The sequence below is a fragment of the Elephas maximus genome, chromosome 17 (genome assembly GCF_024166365.1).
Source record: "Elephas maximus indicus isolate mEleMax1 chromosome 17, mEleMax1 primary haplotype, whole genome shotgun sequence".
Lineage (NCBI taxonomy): Eukaryota > Metazoa > Chordata > Mammalia > Proboscidea > Elephantidae > Elephas > Elephas maximus.
Window position 1 is genome coordinate 24,524,320 of NC_064835.1, and position 10,721 is coordinate 24,535,040.

The window sequence follows — 10,721 nt, forward strand, 5'->3', positions numbered from 1 at the left end:
ATAACCACAGGTCATTAAGTCTTGTCTTTCTGTCCAGGAAAGACTTCCCAGAGGTTCTGGCAAACCTAATACCCACAAGATAGATAGATTGAGCTAGGCAAATAAAGAGAGTAGGAAAGGTATTCCAGGCTGAGGGAAGAGCTTATGGAAAATTGTGCAAGGGAACAAGAACGTATTACTTTTGGAAAATTGTGGGGGGTGGGGATCAGTATAACTATGGCAGTGAGTGCTGGGAAGAAAAAGGAGGTAGTGACAGAAAAATTAGGCTGGAGAGATGAATAAGGTCAAAATATCAAAATCCTTGACTTTGCATATTATGGAATTTTGATTTTACTTTAGAGGCAATTAGAATAAAAAGAGTCAAGCTAGATCTTATTGGAAGCATGGAAAAAGAACTCTGGTTGCAGTGTGGAAACTAGATAACTAGATTATAAAGTGTAAAGACAGGCAGATGAGAAGTGATGGTGCCCTGGGTCAATGCAGTGGCAATAAGGAGAGCAAAAATTGTTAGTACTTGATTAATTGACTGTGGAGGAAAATTAAAGAGAGAAGAGTCAAGGAAGACACTGGTTTGGAGTTTGAGCAGTTACATAGATGATGATGCCATTAGTGTGATAGAGTTCACAGCAAGAGAAGTGAGCTTTGTGGGGTCGGTGGTGCTATGATAAGTTTAATTTTCACCTGTGAAATTCAGATGCCTCTGGAGACTTCAAATTAAAATTATACTATCAAAACCTATGGGACTGGAGTTCAGATGTGAACACTATCTAAAATTATCTATGAAGGAATCATTTCTGTAACCAGAATATTTAATAAACTAGTAAATCTAATTGAAAAAAAAATAGTATGAAAAATACCTCTCAAACTTAAGGGGGAATTACTGGGAAGGAAGAGGGAGGAGAGGACAGAAGAGAAAAAGAGAATGAAGGAATCAATTTCATAACTATTAGACCTCAGTACTGTGCTATACACTTATATTTGCACTAGTTTATTCTTCCCAGTAACTCCATGAAGTAATATTATGCCCCTATTTTGCAGAGCTTTCAACCCAGATAGCCTGATTCCAAATCCAATGTTCTATTATAGCTCAATTCTTTCTGTATGAAGAACTCCTCAGCAAGGGGAAACAACCTAAAGAAAACCCTGTATTCTCTTACACTATTTAATACTGCTCCAGCTCAGGAAAGTGTTTTTCTACTGAAAGTTTTCTTCAGGGCAATTTTAATCTCCTTGTTCCTGAAGCTGTATATCAGAGGATTGAGCATGGGCACCACAATGGTATAGAACACGGTGGACACTTTCCCCTGGTCCATGGACAAAACAGAAGAAGGATGGAGGTACGTGAATGCCCCTGATCCAAAGAAAACACAAACAACAATTATATGTGAGCTACAAGTGCTGAAAGCCTTGGCCCTTCCTTCCCTGGAGTGAATGTGGAGAATGCTGGAGAGAATGTAAGCATAAGAGACAATGATGGTGAGGCTGGGCACACAAATATTAAAACCCACAAGGGCGAAAACCACCAGTTCATTGCTATGAGTGCTGGTGCAAGACAGCTCCAGGAGAGGGAAGATGTCACACATGTAGTGGTTGATTGTGTTGGCATCACAGAAGGTCAGCCTCAGCATGCATCCCGTGTGAGCCCAGGAAACAACAAATGCCCCCACATACACAATCACAGCCAGTAGAGAAGAGATTTGAGGGGACATGGTGACCGTATACAGCAGAGGTTTACAGATGGCCACATAGCGATCATAGGCCATCACTGTCAACACATAGCACTCTGCACTCACAAAGAAGCAGTAGAAAAAGAGCTGAGTCATGCACCCTGCATAGGAGATGATGTTCATCTTCGACACAAAGTTTACCAGCAGTTTTGGGGTGATGACAGAAGAGTAACAGAGATCAGTAAAGGATAAATTAAAGAGGAAATAGTACATAGGGGTATGAAAGTGAGCATTCAGGCCAATTAGAGTGATAAATCCCAGGTTACCTGCCACAGTGACAATGTAGATTCCTAGGAAGAGGCAGAAGAGAGGGAATTGGATCTTTGGATATTCTGTTAAACCTACAAGTATAAACTCAGTCACTAAAGAACTGTTTCCAATATCCATTCTCTTCCAGTGGGATCTGTGAAAACAGGAGAGTAGAGTCATATTTGAGGTGGAACCCAGATTTCTCATGCAATCCCAAATCCAGCCCCTTCCTGGAGCTGAGAAACCCAGGCTCTTCTGTGGTTTAACCATTACAAAGAGCTGGCCCAGCCTTCCAAAGACAAGAAGGACAAGCACATGGCTGCTTAAGCACAGTGATAGGTAATACTGGGAGAAGTGAGTCAAGGGATGAAGAAGTTCAGTGAGGTCTCATCTTTTCTCTGCCTCAGTTTGTCACTAATGCTTCTATTCTCTCCCTAGCCCCAATTTATATTTGTCACTCTTTACTCAGGACCCCTGGTGCACAGTGTAGAAGTGTTTGTCTGCTAACTAAAAGATCAGAGGTTTGAACCCACCAGCCACTCTCTAGGAGAAAAGACCGTAAAGATTACACCCTAGGAACACTTATGGGGAAGTTCTACTCTGTTTTATAGAAGTCACCATGAATTGGAATAGACTCAATAGCACACAACAACACTCTTACTCACCAAACTTCAGCTACCCTGTCCTGACAACCAGTCCACACTAGACACTGCAGAAGTTTGACCACAAGCACTCTACAGCCATCATAGATTTAGGGAAAGTTAGAGTTAGAAGTCCCACCATAGCACAAACACTACGAACTGAAAGTTTGGTGGTTTGAATGAGCTCTGAGGTGCCTCTGAAGAAAGGCCTGGTGATTCACTTCTAAAAGTTCACAGTCTTGAAAACCTTATGGAGTACTGTTCTACTCTGCACACATAGGGTCACCATGAGTCATAATCGACTGGATGACAACTGGTGTTGGTGGTGGTAGAGTTAGGAGACTCAAAGAGGCCCTTTGACTTACCAAAAGTACACAGCAAGAGAGTCATTAAGCCAGGAGTGGATCCTGGATGTCTTTCATAGGAAATGCTGTAAGGGGAAGTGGGATTGGAGGCATTGTGAACCCTATACTCTCAGCACTACTTCTTACTTCTACTTTCTTCCCACACTAACCCTTAATATACCCCACTGAAATTTTCTGCACCTCAGGATCAGAGCAGGGCAAAGCAGAGAGGTCCATTATTTTCCATTGTCTTGGGTATGAGTTGGAATCGACTCGACGGTAGTGGTTTGGTTTGGGTTGGTTTTGAAAAGGGGTATAACAAAAAGAGATTCAGTGCTTACCCTCCTTCTACCTAAAGGCATCAAAACTGTACTTGTGGTTTCTTTTCTGCTGTTGTTCTCTGAAGAGAAATAGCTCTGCTGATAGAGAAGAGAAAACTTCTGAACTAAAACCCCACCTTTTGTTTGAAGAAGCTCAGTGCATTTACAAATCTCAGTCCTTTCTTGCTCTGAGAGCCAGTCAGATAAACACCATGATTTTTAATTATGATTTTGCCCAGAGGTAATCATTAAATTACAAAAAAAAAAGAAAGAAACAGAACAGCACTCTTGGTTTTCAACGTAATTACAGGTAGCATCATGTAAATTATTTTATTCAGACCTTCAAGGTCTCAGGGGCTTGATGTAGAGGATCCCCTAAGAGACCTCCCATAATTCAAATCCTTTAGGAAAGAAAATTATGAAATTGTTTATATACAAATGGAGATGGTTTTACCCTGGTACCTTCAGAGGCTCAATATTCTACTCAAAATTTCACCTCAGGGACTGCAATTTCCCCCAGAACAAAAAGGTAGAAACCTTTCCTCTACTCTCCTCTTTCTTTTAGTGATTGCTTAACTTTTAAGTACAGTCCTCAACACACAGGTATTGACTTATTTGAAATGTGTTTCAAAAATATATTACATGTACACACACATCCTCCTACAGACATTTCACCAAAAAGGATATTCAAATGGCCAAAAAACACATGAAAAAATGTTCAACATCTTTAGCCATGACAGTAATGGAAATCAAAACCACAAGATACCACTTCACTCCCAGCAAGATGGCTAAAATGAAAAACATATATATTAAAAAAAAAAAAAACAGAAAATAAAAAATGTTAACACGGATGTAAGGGAATTAAAGCACTACATGACCCAGCACTCCCACTCCTAGGCATATACCCAAGAGCGCTGAGGGCAGGGACATGAACAGACGTGTACACCAAACCAATGTCCATTGCAGCACTATTCACAATAGGCAAAAGATGGAAAAATCCTAAATGCTTATCTACATAATAAATTTAATTTTAACATTTTGACATGCATGATCATATCAGGCATAATACTTTATAATCTTTTAGAACGTTTTTTTTGCTTTTTTTCTTAGCCCTTCCATTTCCTTCTCAGCCCCTCTCCATCTCATCACCACCAATTACTTATGTATATAACCTAGCACACACCTTGCCATGTTTTCCTGCATGTAAAGGGGTTTTGTTGCCCTTGATTTCCAAAGTATAGTCATGCAACACTTAATGTTCATGATACATTCTGTGAAATAGGATATTAGGTGATTTGGAAATTGAGAGAACATGCCTACTAAATCAAGAGCAATAGCATTCACTGATTTTCCACATTCGTGTTGTTTAATAACCTTTCACTTTCAAATTGATATTTCTCTTTGTCTCTTGCTGCTGCTATCACCAGCACTGGTTTTTCTGTGTTTGGGAGCCATGATGCATTTCACAGTAATATTTGCAAAAGAAAAAAAAAAAGAGGTAAAGGCGGAACACTCAAAAGATATGCAATACACGAGATTGGATACTGCTGCCTGTGAATGGAAGCATACACTGTTACACAGTAAACTTTTTATTTGTAAGTAGGGGAAGTTCACATAAAATAATGATAGAAAGTACAGTACATATATAAGGTAGAGTAGGTGGTGTACAGTGCTAGGTGGTAGGGAGGAAGAAATAAAAGGAAAAAATGGCAGCACAGTGGGGATCTGTGGACTGGGGCACCAGTAGGCACTTTATCTACAGAAGTATGGTGGGAGTCAGCAAGAAAGGGAGAGGGAACCAATAATTAGAAACACGAAAAGGAAATCAAGAAAGCAATACCATTTATAATAACTCCTCACAAAATAAATAAATAAAATACTTAGGAAAAAATCGAACCTGGGATGTAAAAACCTATACAAAGAAAACTATAAAACACTACTGCAAGAAACCAGAAGAGACCCACATAAATGGAAAAACGCACCATGCTCATGCACAGTAAACTTAGCATTGTAAAAATGTCAGTCCTACTCAAAGCAATCCACAAATACAATACAATCCCAATCCAAACAACAACAGCATTCTTTAACAAGATGAAGAAGCTAATCATTAACTCTATATGGAAAGGAAAGCAACTGAGGATAAGTAAAACACTATTGAAGAAGAAGAATAAAATAGGAGAACATACACAAGCTGACCTCAGAACCTATGGTAGTCAAAATAGCCTGGTACTTGCACAATGACAGACATGTTGATCAATGGAACAAAATTGAGAACCCAGATGTAAACCCGTGCACCTACGGTCACCTGATCTTTGATAAAGGCCCAAAATCCATCACGTGGGGATAAGACAGTCTTTTTAACAAATGGTGCTGGCAAAACTGAAAGTCCATCGGCAAAAAAAAGAAACAGGACCATTACCTCACACCATACACAAAAACTAATTCAAAATGGATCAAAGACTTAAATATAATACCAAAAACTATAAAGATTATAGCAGAAAAAATAGGGCCAACACTAGTGGCCCTAACAAAAAAAACCATGGCATACATAGAATATAAACCATAACTAATAATGCACAAACACCAGAAGATAAGCTAATAACTGGGATCTTCTAAAAATTAAACACTTAGGCTCTTCAAAAGCCTCCACAAAAAGAGTAAAAAAAGAACCTATGTATGGGCAGGGAAAAAAAAATTGTCTATGACAAAGCCAACAAAGTTCTAATCTCTAAAATCTATAGGAAAATCCAACACCTCTACAACAAAAAGATGGCAAAAGAATATGAATAGAAGCCATTCAGGCAGCTAAAGGACACATGAAGAAACATTTGCTACCACTAGCCATTAGGAAAATGCATACCAAAGCTACAATGAGATACCACTTCACCCAGACATTACTGGCAGGAATGTAAAAAAACAAACAAACAAAACAAAACCAGAAAATAATAAATGTTGGAGAACCTGCAGGAAGACTGGAACTCTTATGAACTATTAGTGGGAATGTAAAGTGGTACAACTATTTTGGAAAATGATATGGCACTTCCTTAGAAAGCTAAAAATAGAAATATCATGTGATCCAGCAATCCCACTCCTAGCACTATATTCTAGAGAAATAAGCACCATCCCACAAATAGACATGCACAACCATGTTAATTGCAGCTTTGTTTCACAGCAGCAAAATGATGGAAACAACCTAGATGTCTTTTAACAGATGAATGGATAAACAAACTTTGGTCACATACACACAATGGAGTACTACACAACAGTAAAGAACAATGGTTAATCCTCAAAACATCTCACAACGTGGATGAATCTGGAGGGCATTATGTTGAGTGAAATAAGTAAACCACAAAACAACAAACACTGTATGAGACCAATATTATAAAAACTCATGAAAAGGTTTACACACAGAAATAATCTTTGACGGTTATGAGGGAGGGGAGCAGTGCAGAGGGAAAAATACCAACTAGACAATAAAGTGGTAACTTTGGTGAAGGGTAAGATAGTACACAATACTGGGGAAGTCAGCACAGCTTGACCAAGGCAAGGTCATGGAGGCTTCATACATACATCGAAACTCCCTAAGGGACTGAATTACTGCTCTGAGGGGTGGGGACTATGGTCTCAGGGGACATCTAGCTCAATTGGCCTAACAGTTTATAAAGAAAATGTTCTGCATCCTATTTTGGCGAGTAGTGTCTGGGATCTTAAAAGCTTGTGTGTGGCCATTTAATACACTTCACAGGTCCCACCCCACCCAGAACAAGGGAGAATAAAGAAAACCAAAGATGCAAAGGAAAGATTAATTCAAATGACTAACAGACCACAACTACCACAGCCTCCACCAGACTGAGACCAGCACAACTAGATGGTGCCTGGCTACCACCACTGACTTCTCTGACAAGGGTCAAATAGAGGATCCTGGACAGAGCTGGAGAAAAATGTAGAAGAAAATTCTAACTCACAGAAGAAGACTGGTCTTACTGGCCTGACAGAGACTAGAGAAACCCTGAGAATATGACCCCCAGACAACCTTTTAACTCAGCAGTGAAGCCATTCCTGAGGTTCACCCTTCAGACAAAGATTAGACAGACCCATAAATGAGACTAAATTGGAGCACTAGCCCAGGGGCAAGGATGAGAAGGAAGGAGCGGACGGAAAAGATGGTAATGGAGAACTCAAGTTAGAGAAGGGGAGAGGGTTGATATATCATGGGGATGGCAACCAAGGTCACAAAACAATATGTGTATTAATTGTTTAGTGAGAAACTAATTTGCTCTATAAACCTTCATCTAAATCACAATCAAAAAATAAAAACAAAAACAAAGAAGGGAGGAGGCGACGTACAGGCCTAGGTGAGAGGGAGAAAAAAAAAGAAAAAAAATAGCACAGTGGGAGCAGATGAGTGTGGGTGGGGTAAACCCAGGACTGGGGGGCTGGTGGCTCTCTAGCTGCAGCTGCACAGTGGGGGCTAACAGAAAGATGTGGCATAGCTAGGAAAGGAGCAGCATGACTACACGGGGTGGGGTGGGCAGGAGGGGTCTCCTATTGTGGACTCCAGTGATGGGGGCTGCCTGGATGAGGGGTTTCTTTTTTCTACTCACCAGAAGGGTGAGGGGTGGGAAAGCATGTTTCTCTTGTTACCAACTGCTCTGTCTCCTGTAGGGAGCTCCGAGAAGTTGCCTTCCCGCACTCCCTGTTTAAGGTTGTTGCTGGCTATGTTTCAAGATAGCCACACTGTGCCATGTTAGTTGGCAGGGGACCCCCACTCCGCATCTTTCCTAGTTCTCTGCTTTCCCTCAGATTCTTCTTCCATTTGATGTTTGAGTTAGTTATTTATCCTTTCATTTGATGTTCCAGTATTGACATTTGTATCTGTTTTACTTTGTTTTTCTGGCCTTTGCTGCAGAGGGATGTCATGGTATATCTGTCTAGTGTGCCGTTTTGGCCCCACCCACTAATCTGTTATTTTGCTAAAAGGTTACGTCAGGGGATAGTTTTGATTCAAGGTTTAAAGAGTATCTCAGAGCAATAGTCTCAGTGAGTCCTCTAGTCTCAAATGGTCTGTTAAGTCTGGACTTTTTTAAGAATTAGTGTTCTGCATTTTTCTCCTGTTCTATCCATGGCCATATATCATGGCCCCGATTTGAAAGGTTGGTAGTGGTAGCTGGGCACTATCTAATTCTTCTGGTCTAAGGGTAGATAAGGCTGTGGTTTGTGTAGGCTGGTAGCCCTGTAGGCTAGTTTCTTATCTAAGACTTTTGTTTCTTTTTTTCTCTTTTGCTTCTGTAAGTAGGAACCAAGAGTTTTATCTTCTATGGTCACTCATAAGATTTTAAGACCCCAGATGCTACTTACTAGGTTATGTCTGAGAAATATCGGTAACTGTGACTCTTTGAATATATATGCATGCACACTTCTATCTGTACATATGCATACATATATATACTTCTATCTGTGCATACGTATGTACTTGCCTGTACCTACCCATACACATATGCCTTCATATGTGACCACACACTCATTTTTTGATTGCTGTTGGTTTTATTGTCAAGTTACATGTCATAATTCTTAGCACAAACATCCTTTTCTCTTCTGCACTTCCTAGGGGTATTGTTTACTTTGGTCAAGCTGGTACACCCACTTTCTGTGCTACTTTACCCTTCACCGTAAATAACAAGTATCTACAATCTAGAAAGTGAATCCCCCTCTCCCTGGCCCATCCCTGGTAACCACCAATGAACACTAGTATCTCTGTGTGTGTGTGTGTGTGTGTGTGTGTGTATATATATATTCTTGTCTTCTTATAAAAGAGGAATCATACAATATTTATTTCACTTAGCATTATATTCTCCAGATCCATCCACATTATATGTTTTGTGGACTCGTCATTGTTCTTTATGGTTTCGTAGTATCCCATTGTATGTATATACCACATTTTGCTTATCTCTTAATCTGAGGAAGAGAATTTATCATGTTTCCTTTTTTTTTATTGTGAATAAAGGGAAAACCTGGTGTCCTAGTGGTAATGTGCTATGGCTGTTAACCAAAAGGTCAGCAGTTCAAATCCACCAGCCACTCCTTGGAAACCCTATGGGGCAGTTCTACTCTGTCCTATAGGGTCGGTATGAGTTGGAATTGACTTGATGGCAACAGGTTTGTTTGTTTTTTATACATGAGGTCATGCCATCTAAGAATAACTATAGTGTTACTTTTCCTTTCTGATTTGGATACCTTTTATCTATTTTTATTGCCTTATTGATCTGGCTAGGATTTCCAATACAATATTTAATAGGAATGATGATAATTGGCATCCTTTTCTCATTCCTAATCTCAAGGGGAAGGCTTTCAGTCTTTCTCCACTGAAAATAATGTGGGCTATTTGTTTTGCATATGTGCCCTTAATTATGATGAGAAGTTTCCCTTCTATTCCTATTTTGCTGAGAATTTTTATCAGGAAAGGGTGTTGAATTTTGTCAAATGTCTTTTCTGCATCATTTTATATGATCATGTGCTTCTTTTCCTTTGTTTTGTTATGAAAATTTATTTATATGGTGAATTACACTGATTGATTTTATTATATTGAACTATGAATCCCACTTGATCATGATATATATTTTTTGATGTGTTATTGAATTCTGTTGACTAGAATTTTATTAAAAACTTTTAAATCTATGTATGTGAAGGATGTTGGTCTGTAATTTTCTTTTTTGTGTGTGTCTTTGTCTGGTTTTGGTATCAGGGTGATGCCGGCTTCATAAAATGAATTTGGAAGTATCTCTTCCTTTTCTATGTTTGAAATAGTTTGAGTAGTACTGGTGTGAGCTCTTCTCTGAATGTTTGTAGAATCCTCCAGAGACGCCATCTGGGCCAGGTCTTTTTGTTGGGAGTTTTTTTTTTTTTTTTCCCCACCTTTTCAATCTCTTCTCTTGTTATGGGTCTGTTCAGGTTTTCAACTTCAGTTTGTGTTAATTTGGGTAAGTAGTGTGCTTCTAGAAATGTGTCCATTTCTTCTAGCTTTTCAAATTTGTTGGAGTACAGTTTTTCATAACACTCTGTTATGATTCTTTTTATTTCAGTTGGGCCTGTTGTAATGTCCCCCATTTCATTTCTTATTTGGGTTATTTGCATCCTCTCCCCTTTTTTTTTGTCAATTTGGCAAATTGTTTGTAAGTTTTGTGGAATTTCAACATTTTCTATGTTCAAGAATTATTTTTCTTGGAGCCCTGATGCCACAATGATTAAAGCTACAGTTGTTAACCAGAAGATCAGCTGTTTGAATCCACCAGCAGTTCCTTGCAAACATTCTGTCCTATAGTGTCACTATGAGTCAGAATTGACTTAATGGTACTATCTTCTGCTAAGTTTCACTAGAGGGCACTCTGTTCCTTTGATTCTTTCAGCACTGAGTCAGAAGTTCTCTCTGAGGAGTATTTCATC

The 10,721-nt window shown here is 39.3% G+C and overlaps 1 protein-coding gene across 2 annotated transcripts; it reads right to left on the reverse strand.

Moving 5' to 3' along the window:
• Window positions 1-1,178: 1,178 nt before the first annotated feature.
• On the reverse strand, window positions 1,179-7,573 carry LOC126060655 (olfactory receptor 145-like). 2 transcript variants are annotated; one of them, XM_049856890.1, is made up of 2 exons: window positions 7,559-7,573; window positions 1,179-2,117 (listed from the first exon to the last, which is right to left on the reverse strand). In XM_049856890.1, the coding sequence occupies exons 1-2, from the start codon at window positions 7,571-7,573 to the stop codon at window positions 1,179-1,181; spliced, it is 954 nt and encodes a 317-aa protein (XP_049712847.1). The 2 variants fall into 2 exon arrangements, with proteins under 2 accessions (XP_049712847.1, XP_049712848.1); XM_049856891.1 differs by lacking the exon at window positions 7,559-7,573 and having other exon boundaries at window positions 1,179-2,120.
• Window positions 7,574-10,721: the final 3,148 nt, after the last annotated feature.